The sequence below is a fragment of the Phoxinus phoxinus genome (assembly GCF_949152265.1).
Source record: "Phoxinus phoxinus genome assembly, chromosome: 23".
NCBI classification, from domain to species: Eukaryota; Metazoa; Chordata; class Actinopteri; order Cypriniformes; family Leuciscidae; genus Phoxinus; species Phoxinus phoxinus.
Window position 1 is genome coordinate 23,659,823 of NC_136898.1, and position 14,919 is coordinate 23,674,741.

At 37.1% G+C, this 14,919-nt stretch overlaps 1 protein-coding gene across 1 annotated transcript in view; it reads right to left on the bottom strand.

Annotated features, from left to right (window-relative positions):
* Window positions 1-4,627: 4,627 nt before the first annotated feature.
* The window catches only part of plppr1 (phospholipid phosphatase related 1), a 61,893-nt gene continuing 51,601 nt past the window's right edge, over window positions 4,628-14,919 (bottom strand). Inside the window, exons 5-8 of the mRNA XM_079598928.1 lie at window positions 9,424-9,674; window positions 7,952-8,128; window positions 6,911-7,042; window positions 4,628-5,650 (exon numbers count right to left, since the gene is read on the bottom strand). Of these exons, the coding sequence (XP_079455054.1) occupies window positions 5,618-5,650; window positions 6,911-7,042; window positions 7,952-8,128; window positions 9,424-9,674 (593 nt within the window). The 3' untranslated portion in view covers window positions 4,628-5,617. The remainder of the gene's footprint in view (window positions 5,651-6,910; window positions 7,043-7,951; window positions 8,129-9,423; window positions 9,675-14,919) is intronic.

Consider the following 14,919-nt stretch of genomic DNA (forward strand, 5'->3'; position numbering starts at 1 on the left):
AAGCAGGCACGATATGATTTTCAGCAGTTAATTATCGCATAGACTTCATTTGAATCCTTTAAAAGGCAAAGATGGCTCCTCTGTGGCACTGCTCACTGCTGCTTCAGAGCCCTCGCACATGAACTGTCTGCATCTAAACCCCTCGAGATGTTTATTAGAGATTTAAGTCAACTTTTCATTCTCTTTGTATAATAATGACTTGAAGCTGAAGATAATGAAATCAGGCTCTAAGTGTGATTGTGTTTCTCTGACAGAAAAAAATACCCCACTGCTACAGTACTTCAGGATAATTTCAAACGCTAGTTCACCTCAAATTGAAAAGTTTGTCAATTCCTTGTTTAAACCTCCGCTAATGCCTTTAGGCATTGTCAGTTGGGATAACTTTTGTTTTAGATCACAGATACTGACATTATGATTCATTGGTCCGTTAATGACTGCAAGTCATGCAAACCCTCAAGCAGAAAACAATTCTCTCAAACTCAACGCACAGCTGGCATGAGGATTTGCTGCAGGTGGGCAATGATTTGTTTACTCCAAACTTATTGCTATGTATTCAACTTTTTGTTTTTATTCGCCCATATAACTGGAGAATAAATTTTTATTACAGACTGTTCTGCTGAAATGTATTTTCTTTGGCATAGAGTTATATTGTGAAGAGAAGTGTGTGTTTTAGGTTAAAACTGCATTCACTGGGAAGTTATCTTTCAAAGAGTTCAAGATTGTTCCTCATCAATAGATGGTTTAAACCATGTGCTCAATGTTGTTAATTAAAGTGTGGTGTTCATTAACAGCACATAATTAGTGTTACTTGATGAAGGATGGGGTCATGTTTTAGTAGCCGTTCGACTGGATAATTCCAAGAGTTCAAAAGAGAAACTTTCTGGAAAATGTACAGCTGACGGCTGTTCAGAGCACTGGTGTATCAAGAAGAGAGTTCTTCAAGCAAAACCTTAATACCATCTATAATGCTGGAACATTTTTCATAATAATCCTATTATTGCTCGGAGGGAAAATGACAGACAAAGGTGGTGGTGATATATGTGAAAAGAGCAAGTGCTGGATTTAAGACTGCAATGCTGAAAGTTATTTTGGCCAGAGAGGCATAAAGTAAAAGCTATAAAATGTATAAAACAGTTAATTCATTTAATTTTCATCATAACTAATGCGAATTTTACGTTTAATCTGTTTTGCTAAGAGCACTATTTTCTTTCTCTCCGATAACATTGTAGCAGGCATGCGGATTCTAGAGTTCCTGGATTCCACAATTTTCAAAGAAACTTTTTGAAGACTTTGTATCTCTTGACAGTAAATTTTTCAGGAGTGTGGAATGGATTTTTCCCACCTCACACATTTATTTTAGGCACATATGGGTCTTACCCAGAGAACCACACAGTACAAGAACAATGTTTATTGAAGCTTCTTAAGTACTGGGCAGGTCTGATAGCAATAAATATATAATTTTGAATATAGCATTTAAATTAAGGGCTTATTAAAGCTACACAATGTACAGTTTTTTCGAAGTTAACTATTTAACTAATGAGCAAAACTGTCCGTGACAAAAAAAACGAATCAACGTTGTCTTGGCTTTCAGAAATTTCCTTGCATATCAGATTTGAAGTCCATTGCTTGTTTCACAAAACAATGTTTATGTTGGTAACACTGTCGATCTCTGCTCTGGTCTATTTGCCTATACAATGGCCAAGTTACAGGCTAATTGTGTCAATTAGTCAGACAAATTGCTAATTGCAATCTAATGTCAGAAATTTCAAACTTTCGTAGGCCTAAAATGATTTTAAAACATTTGTTTTTAACAAATCAAAACACTTACCTGCTCATTAGAGATATTTATTTAAGATATCCATCTTTGTATAATTCTTTGATGTTGTTAGTGAGATTAGCATGTAACCAGAGCCCGTCTACGAGAGCCTGGCCACTCCCTATTAAGTCCTCTTGTACAGAATTTTGGTTGTAGTTCCACCAGAGTTCCACTGGGGGCGAACGCCCAAGTGCAGAATGAATGGGAGTCTATGGAGCTAGACGGCTAAATGTGTCTCTTTCACCCGATTGTCGTTGAGAAATCTCAGATTTGTTTGTAGGTTTTGCAAGTTCAATATGGGTTATAGGTCGAAAGTTGAATGAACGAGTACTTATGTCCTTTCGATTTCTTACAGATTGAGTTGTTGTTGCCCATAACACGCTAGCATTCTGCTAATGAACGCTGATTGGTCAGTGAAGGACTGATTACGACCAGAGATACCGCTTGATGGCATCGTGGCATCCGAAGCGGGACCAGAATGTCTTCAAGCAAAAACTCTTCTAGCACGTGTGTTTACCTGTGTCCGCTGTGTTGTGTGTTTACCTGGGTCCGCTGTGTTGTGTGTTTACCTGTGTCCGCTGTGTTGTGTGTTTACCTGTGTCAGCTGTCATGTGTGTTTACCTGTGTCCGCTGTGTTGTGTGTTTACCTGTGTCCGCTGTGTTGTGTGTTTACCTGTGTCCGCTGTGTTGTGTGTTTACCTGTGTCCGCTGTGTTGTGTGTTTACCTGTGTCCGCTGTGTTGTGTTTACCTGTGTCCGCTGTGTTGTGTGTTTACCTGTGTCCGCTGTGTTGTGTGTTTACCTGTGTCCGCTGTGTTGTGTGTTTACCTGTGTCCGCTGTGTTGTGTCTTTACCTGTGTCCGCTGTGTTGTGTCTTTACCTGTGTCCGCTGTGTTGTGTTTACCTGTGTCCGCTGTGTTGTGTGTATACCTGTGTCCGCTGTGTTGTGTTTACCTGTGTCAGCTGTGTTGTGTGTTTACCTGTGTCAGCTGTGATGTGTGTTTACCTGTGTCCGCTGTGTTGTGTGTTTACCTGTGTCCGCTGTGTTGTGTGTTTACCTGTGTCAGCTGTGATGTGTGTTTACCTGTGTCCGCTGTGTTGTGTGTTTACCTGGGTCCGCTGTGTTGTGTGTTTACCTGTGTCCGCTGTGTTGTGTGTTTACCTGTGTCAGCTGTGTTGTGCGTTTACCTGTGTCCGCTGTGTTGTGTGTTTACCTGTGTCCGCTGTGTTGTGTGTTTACCTGTGTCAGCTGTGATGTGTGTTTACCTGTGTCCGCTGTGTTGTGTGTTTACCTGTGTCCGCTGTGTTGTGTTTACCTGTGTCCGCTGTGTTGTGTGTATACCTGTGTCCGCTGTGTTGTGTTTACCTGTGTCAGCTGTGTTGTGTGTTTACCTGTGTCAGCTGTGATGTGTGTTTACCTGTGTCCGCTGTGTTGTGTGTTTACCTGGGTCCGCTGTGTTGTGTGTTTACCTGTGTCCGCTGTGTTGTGTGTTTACCTGTGTCAGCTGTGATGTGTGTTTACCTGTGTCCGCTGTGTAGTGTGTTTACCTGGGTCCGCTGTGTTGTGTGTTTACCCGTGTCCGCTGTGTTGTGTGTTTACCTGTGTCAGCTGTGTTGTGCGTTTACCTGTGTCCGCTGTGTTGTGTGTTTACCTGTGTCCGCTGTGTTGTGTGTTTACCTGTGTCAGCTGTGATGTGTGTTTACCTGTGTCCGCTGTGTTGTGTGTTTACCTGTGTCCGCTGTGTTGTGTGTTTACCTGTGTCCGCTGTGTTGTGTGTTTACCTGTGTCAGCTGTGTTGTGTGTTTACCTGTGTCCGCTGTGTTGTGTGTTTACCTGTGTCCGCTGTGTTGTGTGTTGTGTGTTTACCTGTGTCCGCTGTGTTGTGTTTACCTGTGTCCGCTGTGTTGTGTGTTTACCTGTGTCAGCTGTGTTGTGTGTTTACCTGTGTCCGCTGTGTTGTGTTTACCTGTGTCCGCTGTGTTGTGTGTTTACCTGTGTCAGCTGTGATGTGTGTTTACCTGTGTCAGCTGTGTTGTGTATTTACCTGTGTCAGCTGTGTTGTGTGTTTACCTGTGTCAGCTGTGTTGTGTGTTTACCTGTGTCAGCTGTGATGTGTGTTTACCTGTGTCCGCTGTGTTGTGTGTTTACCTGTGTCCACTGTGTTGTGTGTTTACCTGTGTCCGCTGTGTTGTGTGTTTACCTGTGTCCGCTGTGTTGTTGATGCCTCGAGAGAAAAGAAAGTGCAGAGCTGAAAGCACAAAGTGACTGAAGGATTGCCGTAAAGCAGTATCTCTGGTCGTACGATGTGTCATTGACATTTTAAAAGTCTTTTTAAAGCAAATAAGTGACTCTAAAAAAAAATCTAACACCCATCAATGTGTCATTTCTTTGCATCTCCTTTAGAATACAACATTCAAATTACTAGACAAAAAATAATATCCTGAGAAAAGTGGATTTTGAGGGGTATAGCTCCATAGACCTCCATTCATTCTGCACTCGTCCTGTGAGCGCCCTCATGTGGAGCCAGAGTGGAACTGCAACCAGTTCAGAAGCCGGAAGTTTACAGAGAGTGGCAGTTCTCCCCATATTAGACATTCTCTGATGTAACCATGAGCACAGTGATCCGGATCAAGCCCTCAGATTCATCCGCGCAGGAGTCGAACTACTCAAGTAATGACCAAAACAATGTTCCTCCGCAAGAAACTTGTAGTTTTATGCTTCAACCGCTAGAGGGACAATATTATTATAGCTGATCTGCAAGACAAGTACAGTACATGTATATCAGTTCATATTTTATGTTTTTTTTTTTTTGTCTTCTTGAGATATTTATTAGAAAAAATACATATTTCTGGAGGAACTTTGTGCTTTTTAACTTTGCAGACCTTTTTCATGCTCAAACAGCAGCAAGAGTAAGTACAAACAAAAAAAAAACAGTATCCTACAAAACAATTTTTTTTTTAAACTGCATAATAGGACACCTTTAAACACCCCTTGGCCGAAAAAAAGTGTTTTTAACTAAAGTGGTATTAAAAGCATTCTTGTCATCAGGAAATTATGGCACAAACTACATTAACATTCTTAAAAATGAAGCCAACTCAAGTTATTGGACTCAGCTACAGACTATTTATTTGACAGACTACTCAGGAAAATATATTTAGCATTTCAAATGAAATGCCAACTTTAAAGAAAAACAAAACACAAGTCGAGAATAACAGGTTATTCAAACAGTGTTGTGTATTACATGCTGAGTACATGGCCATTCGAAGATGCCCGAGGAGAATCCGATACAACGACGTGTAACAATTCAACAGGTTTTCTTTCAAACTCACACCAAAAAATAGGTATACCAAAAAACATTCCTGGAAAATCAGCAGGCAAAGTTGATCAAAATGCTTTATACAGATAACAAAAAGAATACAAAATGATCTTTGTCCAAAAATGTACAGGAAAAAAAATCTAAATAAAATCATTCTTTGTACAAATACCACATAAACAACATCGATATTTGAATTACATTATATATATAGACTGTATATATTTACTTTGTGATGTAAAACATGACAAAGAAGGCAGAAATCTGGACATGAATTGAGCAGTGTTGACATTATGAGGGAAAGCTACAGCACTCTCTTATACAAAATGTACAAAACAGCTGCTTCTAGGTACAACTAGTTACAACATAATACTGTCTTTTTTCTTTCTTGCTTCTTTTTTTTTTTTACAGTATGCCACAGTACAAAAAACTTTTTGTGCCTAGAAGTGTTGAGGTGAAGCGAAAGTGACTCTGTGCTGCCCCCTTAGTCATGTGACTTCAGTCATGGACGCCGAATGGTTCTGAAAGACAGACAAAATTGGATTGAGAGTCGTGCTGTGCCGCTTGCAGACGGTAATACGCATTTGGCTTGTCACTTAAATGCTTATTACCCATCAGGCGCATTTAACAGAAACACCAGAGAGACACGGAGCAAAACGTGTAATTTCTCAATGCCAATTCCGTCGATTATTGTACTTGTCCAGATCGTGACAGAACACATGATTTTGCTTGTTTCCCAAACACAGTGACTTGCATAGCCAGCTCTAAAAGTGCTCTAGGGTGTTACGCGGGAGTCCAAAGCAGAGGAGGATTACTCTGACCCACATCTGTTGCTCAGGCGCTCCAGGTGTTTCTCTGGCTGGCTGTCAATACAATCGTCTGACAAGACGTTCCCTGCGGAAAACCGTGCCGGAATGAAGCAGCATTGGAACTCCCTGCTGTATAATCTGACAAAATGCATCTTTTTGGACGATAAATGGACAAACTGCAAAGTCAAAGCCATTTTGAGGTTTTATTTAGGAGCCAAATAATGGAACTACTACAGGAGGGGCTAACATTTCAGTTTCGGTTTTACAAAACGCAAGGCAAATTCCAGCCAGATTGAAACTTATGTTGGGAATACTGCTGAAGGTGAACACTGGAAATACATATTTCATAACTACAAATTTACTGATTTACTTTATCATTACCGGTAGTTATTGTGTAATATCCTGACGCTATCAGATCCCTCTGAATTTATACATCATTATTTAGTCTCGGAACCAAGAATATTATAGTTAACAAACTACAACCAAACAAACTAACTATGTTTAATATATATAATAATAATATAAAGAAACTTGGCTCATGGCGTAAGACTGAAAAAAACAGCTTGGCATGATGGCATGACTCGAAGTTTAATTCTGTAATGTAGAAGTTTGTGTGGATACGATTGAGCTGAAGAGTAGATACATGAAGGTAAACACCACATTGACTCTATAAGCAATGACTGTGCTAATGCCAGTGACAAGTAATATCTAACTTGTTCATTAAGTATACTCGTTAAATAAGTTATGTTAGTATGTGCTATGATAGCTGTTGATTTGAGATTAAATAGATACGGTTAACTGGTTCCAGGGCTACAACTCCAGTAGTTGAAACAACTTAATTTGTTTGAGGAATCAACTTAAAAATCTGTGTTTATGCTACAAATGATTAATTCCTCTGACTCAATGTAGCTTGTTGGTTGTTGGTTGAACATAAATAGATGGTTTCCTGAAGGCCACAGATGATGGCATTACCTGTGCGCTGAGAGTCTCCAGAGGGCTTTCCACACGAGGGAACGTCATCAAGGGAAGACCGCGGTAATCCTCGTGCTTCTGTTTGGTAGGAGCGGAGAGGGTCCCTTTGAAGTTGTTCACTACACAGATTCCCTACAATGAGAAAGGAACTTTTTGAAGATTGGGATGGTTATCATACCGACTAAAGTAAAGTCATGAAAAAACTTTATTTCTCAATATAAATTTGTTTTAAAAAAAAATTTGATCATCAAAAAATATATAATTTACACCAACAAAATGAAAAAACAGATTCTTATTTTTAATTTTTTTTCAAAACAGTTATATATAAAGTGGAACCTGAGGATTTTGAAAATTACAGCGGAAAGGAAGATTTTCTGTAATACTTATATGGCGAACAAAAAAAACTAAGTTAGCATTGGTCGGTTAATGTGGTGGAGCTTAACAATTATTATTAATAATACTAAATGCACAATAACATTAAAAAAAAAAATGTTATGTCTATGAAAGAAGCTGCATTATTGCACTGTTTCAAAAATACAGTAAAATCAGTAATATTGTAAAATAAAATTTAAAAGAATTGGTTTAAACTGCAAAACTGAATTCTGAGCAGCCGAGAATCATGTGACAGCTATTACTGTCTTCAGTGTCACATGATCCTTAAGAAATCATTCTAATATGCTGATTTTCTGCTTTTAAAAAACCCATTTCTTATTATTATTAGTTGAAAACAGTTGTGCTGCTTCATATACAGTATGTATTCAGGATTCTTTGATGAAACAAAAGATTTGAAGGAAATGTTAAAAAATAAGTGTTCATCCAAACACTTGCATATCAACATATTTTTTTAAGCATCATCATGCAGATTTGATGAGGCATAATGTTATTTACTAAAGATATCACTTTCATATACAAGTAAACCGCTACAGAGCACAATACTGTATTTTGTATATCATTACAGGGGAGAGAGAAAAAATGCATATTTAAATGTAAATAAAATGTTATTATTTGAGTTAAACAATGACAGCAAGCTATGCAACCCACCAGAAAAAGAGCGACGGAGCTTCCTAATATGAAGCCAGCAATGACGTCAGAGCAGTGGTTGCGATATTCTGAGACCCGGTTCAGGCCGCTGAGGAAAGCAGCGCACAGGATCCCCAGACACAGCACAGGCTTGGCCAAACGACTGCTTTTCGTCTTGATGGTGCTTGTGATGTACATCTGAAACAGGCAAACACGCGCGCACACACACACACACACACACACACACGCACGCTCGTTAAGGAGCCGATTCATTCTCTGGATTTGTTGTGCAGCAGCAGGTGACTGAGGAAATTGAGCTTAAATAAATACACAGCGCTTGCTCCACCTCAGGGAAATTATTGCCAATTATAAAGAACGGAATCCGAGTAAATAACCTCTTCTACCCATGAATGAGAGATAAAGAAAACCCTGGCAATTCAACATCACTAATCTGACAATGAAACGCATTAAAGGCAGGAATCAGTGAAAGAGTGAGAAATAAAATCAATTTTGACAAAATGTGTAGTTACATAAATTGCCTTTGTATGGTAATGTCGGTGATATCTAGTAAATACATATGTAGATGTTTTGTTTTTTTGCAATACAAATCAATCATTTAGTTAAGTATTTTAGGTATTTTACGTTTGTACTTTGTTGTTTTTGTATGTGTATCTTCTATTATTTTTTACTTTTAATTTGTTCCATTGTTCTTTATTTCTTATGACCTTACATAATTGAGAAATATTTGAAGGATGCATGCCATTTTTTTTTTTTTGCTAACATCGTCAATAATGCGAGTTTTAATAGTATATTCTTTTTTTATCTCTTAATTTCTATTGCGAAATTCTCTAGTATTGGTATCAACTTTGCATAAGAATAAACAGTCACACTTTATATTAGACATCTTTAACTACTATGCACTTTTTCATAAAATATTAAGTTCAAAGTACTTATTGTGATTATGTTGTGCTGTTGTGGCGGAGGGATACGAGTAAGATTAGGACAGGTTTGGTGGTGTGGCTTTACAGTAATACATTGTACTTATATTTAAACATATCTGAATGTAATTACAGCTGTAATTAATTTATGCGATTAGATCGATAATTACAGCTGTAATTACATTCAGATAACTTAATATGAGTACAATGTAAAATAATGTATGTACACAATAAGTGAATTGTATCAAATGATTAATTTAAATGTCAGTACATAGTAGTATATAATAAACTGGGACCCAATAAAATCTTTAGATCTTCGTCTTTATATTTAAAATGCAGTGTAGCTCACTTTGTTTTTCCAGTATAAAAAGTATTCACACGATTTACCATGTTTCAAGTTTCCAGTGACAGGCATTTCAAGACGAATCGCTTGCCACGTCATTGCACTGGACTTGGTTGTGTAAATCAAATTTATTTTCAAAGTTAACAACTCATGAAATATGGGCCAGTTGAAATCAAAAAGTACTCTGTTTAGGATGCACACTAGTGTCTTACAGTAACATAGACGGCAGAATAGACACTGAGCGTAGCATCTTTGGATGGGAAAGACCTCCTGGCTCTCTCCACGACCACCTGGTTCCCAGTGCAGATGTTTCCATTGGCGATGAACTGGTGGCTGAAGTGACAGTCCAACCCAGTGTAATTTGGCTTGCAGACGCTCAGGAAATATGGCGCCAGATTGCCAGTCACGATCTGGCCGGCGTTGACAAAGATGTCGGTGGCGAATAGACCAAACGCGAAGACACCTGCGGTATAAAAGAAGAGGCAAAAATATATTCAGCTTGTTACTCCCAATCAAAGCTCTGAAAATATAAGCAAATCAGACAAGGGTTTGGAGGACGCCCATGAATACCAATGCAGTCCTGGGGGCTGTTCCATAAAAGCCGCTTAGAAAAGCGGGGATTAAAGTCCAAAACGCGACTTGAATAAACCTAACAAATAAGTTGGGGCTAAAGCGGTTTCATAAAAGGTAATTCAAGTTCACGCAATCCCACTAATTTGATCCAGGTTTATCTAGTCTAGATAACTGCGTGTGCACGCGTTTCTTAAGCAGCCCTGGAGGTCGATCATAGATCAAATCGATCCACCATCAAACTGCATATATTTTGTGCTGTTTTATGCGTTTGAGACATGGTGTTTGCAAAACTTACATTTCACAGGAATATTCTCCATCTGAAAATCTTAGAAAGTCGTGCAAATAGTTCCATTTTGCTGTAAACTTCACATTGAACGAGCGCTGCTGCGCGCATGCGCGCCAAATCGGAGCGCAATAATTCTTAATAATATACATTTTGCTTTGAAAATTAATAGGCTGTGCGATATTTTATAACACCAGAAATATCTTCTAATTATAATAATTTATCTTTAGGATGTTGGATCAGTTGCAGTGAACTTATATCTCATTAAACTCATATATTTTATACTTATAATAAAACAATTGAACAGAAGTAGGCCTAATTCAGGGAAGAATTTTTTAAGAAACCAAATATAATAAAGATACAAATTATAGTTTTGAGTTTAGGACCTAAGCTACTTAAAAAAGATGACTTATACTTATTTAATTAGAATGCTGAGAATTACAGCTTTTAAAGCAATCTTTTTTTTTTTTTTGGAGAAAGCAAGAATGTTTGGTTATATTTAGTTTATACAGTGCATTATGGAGAGGATAACATGAAATTAAGAGCAAAAGTATACATTTTGAAAAGATATGTGCAACTCTAAAATCAAAGAATATTCCATAAAATAAAGGAATACACTAGCCTATAACTAAATAACCTTCCCTCCCTTAATTCTAGTTATTTGTTATTTTATTTATTTACTTATTTAATATTTAAATAATATTACTTTAATAACTTATTATGAATTATGTGTCATTATAAGAGTTTGATATAAATATGTGAATGTTTTATTTTTTCCATTTTTTTTTTCATATGTAAAAGTGTCTAACTATGTAGGCTACTTAATGGTTGTTGTTCTAATAGTTTTTAGGTGTTGGTGGGTATTATCACAAAAGAAAAAAGTAGAAGGAAAAATAAGATTTATCGGGGAAATATTATGTCTTTAAAGGAACTATCCATTTGTATAATTGTGTTAAATGTATTTGAATTGAAAGACATAATAAAGTACATAAAATATATATATATATGCTAAAATATTGGTTGTTGGACATTAGATGTGCCTTAGAATTTTAAACCTACAATTTAGTGTATTTTTAGGATAATAACTGTAAAGGGACTATTGTAATGGGGTAAATCAAGTGTACAATTACTAAGCTCAGATTCATCTTACCAGTTTAAATGTATACTGTGCTTTTGTAATTATTTCTTTTAAATGTTGTGTTTCATAAATTTTTTAAACTATCTAATTAAATCACAAAACATTCAGCCAGTAAGAAAAGTAAACCTGTAGGATATATATATATGTATATATGAACCCCGACATATATATGTTTTTAGGTCTATATTGTCTAATTTATCATTGTAGCCTTAAGTTGATTTTCTTTACTGTATATTTATTTTTGGACTTATAGTGGTTAATAAAGTCAAATAATGGTATGAGAGATTGTCAGTAATTGTGTTCCTATTGGTCAGTGTTAGAGGATCTGTGTAACAACTGAGGCTTAGCCTGACAGTTAGCCTGCCCTGGACCAGGCTAGTTTCCCAGCATAAGTTGCCAGGGTAACTGAGTTTGAACTATTTTAAGTTTGCTTTATGAAACAGAATCAACCGACAATAAGTCTGACTAACCAAAATAAGTCTGGCTTATACTCTAATCTTGGTTTATGGAACAGCCCCCTGATGGAACAATGTTATTTTTATCTTCATCCAGAAGTAATTACAAATGCCCACTAGAGCAAAAGCTACATTTGCATACACCATTTGCCACAAACAAAACTACTCTACTAAGCTTAATATCTTATGCATGTAATTATGATGTCCTCTAGTTATGCGAACTCTCCCAGTCTGACTTTTTCCAGATGATTTGTGTGATCTTGCAAGGAAGAAAATGTTAACCAACATGTTGTCAATCATGTCTGTCTAGAGTATGTTGTATTTCCTGGTTCTTGTCATGTGATTCCCTGTTACCCCTCATGTGATCTTGTCTAGGGTTAAGTATCGTTTGAAATTTAACAATTCCAATTATGATTCTGCTTATCGATTACGATTCTTATGGAATCCTAATTTTGATTCCAATAGGTAAAAAAATATATATAACTTCGATATCATTCACATTGATTCAAAGCCTTATTGCAAAACATTTTATTTTAGCTGAATACCATGATACATGTAAACACTCAGTAATAAAAAAATTAATAAATAAAAATTTGCAATCGCACAAATAAATACAACTGAAAGATACGATTGAAATAAACAGTTATAAGATTTTAAGGTATAGAAACTGTCATAAAATATACATTACAAATATAGTCACAAGAACAGCGAGTTAATTTTCTCTTTGTCTTTTGTTGTTTGATTAACATTATTACAGAGACGGCAGCAGGAATATTAGGCTGCTGTCCCTTTAAGAGCTGCATGGATCCAATATATTGTTAAACGCATTTTATTTTTATGTTCCGTTTATGCTCAAACTGTTCACTTAAGACATAAGCGACTGTGTTTACGGGGATATTTTGACATATTGTTGTGTGTATTTGCCAGACCTCTGCCAGACGTTACAAAGTACCTAGGGCAAATCATAATATTTTTAAAAATGCTTTTATTCCTAATGCAATTCGGACGTTGAACAACACGTCCCGTTGATGTATTGTAACGTAATTGTTACTGCTGTACTGCATTTTGCCCTGAAGATGTCTGTGTGTTAGTCTTGTTGTTCTTGTTGTTGGTTTGATTGTTGTTTTTATGAGACCGAAGGTAAATTTCCACATTGTGGACAATAAAAAGAAATGAAATGGAAATTTGTCCATTCAAGTACAAAAAGACTTGGAAGAGAACTCTATAGAGGGAATGCATTGGCGTCACTTTCCCGCAGGAACACACCCCTCAGCCGGACTGAGAGGCAGAAGAGCTGCTGCGTGACTGGATATAACAGGGAAACTGAGAAAACGTGAGTAAAACGAACTAAAGGTTGGACTCGATATAGTGTTCCTTACAACTTACCAAAGATCAGTGATCCATGGATATTGACATGCAGCCAAGAATCGTGTTTCCTGACATTTATGTGCCTGGTTTTGACGCCAGGGAAATATATAAAGCAAATTTCCCTGTGAACGCTTTATATAAATACAATATAGCAGGTTTAAATCCATGTGATCACTTATATCAATGGTAGGCTATACATATCATATCATCCCGCCCTAAAACTATAGTTTTTTGTCAGTGTTTGTTTAAAAACATCCAATGATGCATAATATACGAAGATAAATATTTAATTGAGGAGTTCTCATTATTATATTTAACAATACAATAGGGTATGATTTTACCCCAAAATTCAGTATATTGACAGAAAATAACTGCAAATCCACCTTTCGCTGCCTGGAGTCTGTTGTCTGTTGTTTTTATGAATTGCAGCGATCGATTTCTGTAGCTGGGTTCCAGCCACTGGGCTATAATAATATTCTAGCCTACGTGACGTGGTGGTTGTGTATGATTCGGCAATATAGTGGACAGCCAATACACTGGTGAACACACAATTTCTCCCGAGAGACAAAAAATTGCCTGCGAACTTGTACGACAGCAAAAAACATAACTTTGTTTTAATAAGTGTGTGTGTGTGTGTGTGTGGGGGGGGGTTATTTTCAATTTGTTTTCCTTCAATTAGCTCACCTCCAGCTGACTTTTCTTGGCACTTGTTTCACTGTGAAATTGTGCGTCTTGGAGTGAACTAGATTACAATTCACGGTGCCTCTGAAAGTATGAAGGGTTCCTATATGACCAAAAAGTTGAGCTACTGAAAACAAGACCACCGCTGGAGAGAGAGACAAAATAGAGTTGGGATTCTCTCCAGCCACAATTGCTCAATATTGTGAAAAGGCTGCAGTCCATATCACTGCAACCCCAAGCCTCAGAGACACCATTACCAGAACCTCCACTACATTATGCATCGCATCCATTAAATCAAGTGCTCCCCGTGCTTTTACTTTCATTTTACATGGAAATGTGCACTAAAAGAAATACCGTGAGTGGAAGTTTTCATGGAAAGTTTTGTTGATTGTGTCTCTCATTATGTCTGAGGAAAACATTTAAAATTGATGTGTTTTGGAGGTAGTGGTGTGCGTCCTGTCTGTTCCCAATTAATAAAACAGCCACAGCTCTGCGGTTTTACTTTCAAATCTCCAGGTAAATCATAACACCTAACAAAGTCAAAGATTTATTGGATATGTGTTGCACTTACTTCTGAGAACTCACTAGTTTTTTTTTTTTTTTTTTTTGTATGAATGAGCCAAGTTGACTAATCAGCCATTAAGAAATAAATTGCATTGGCCAAAATGTCAAATACAAATCCTGTGACAGCTATAAACTTAAAGTACAACCGTTCACATTTGTACTCTGCAATGCATTAAAAAAAGTGTAAAACTTTTGAGGCTTTTTTTGTGACGTTTTTATAAGCTGTAAAGACACACACACACACACACACACACACACACACACACACACACACACACACGCACACACACACACACACACACACGCACACACGCTGGATGAATCTTGTTAGTGTCGAAGACTCAGGATCCACTGAGGAGAACTTATGTGATGCAGAAACACAAATTTTTGCTCCATTAATGCATCTCTTACTTACTGTATGTGATCGCACTGTTCTGTATGTCTGTCAGGAAATCAACGCGTGTTTACATGAATAATTAAGCAAGGCATCTTCTCATAGGATAAGGACAAGCAGTCTCATGAATAATTATGAGACACAAAGTTGAGTCTAGCGGTGTCACAATATTGGAATTTCCAACTTCGATCAGATACCTTTAAAAATATCGATACCATAATATACTGCCATACAGATATTTGTATTAATATC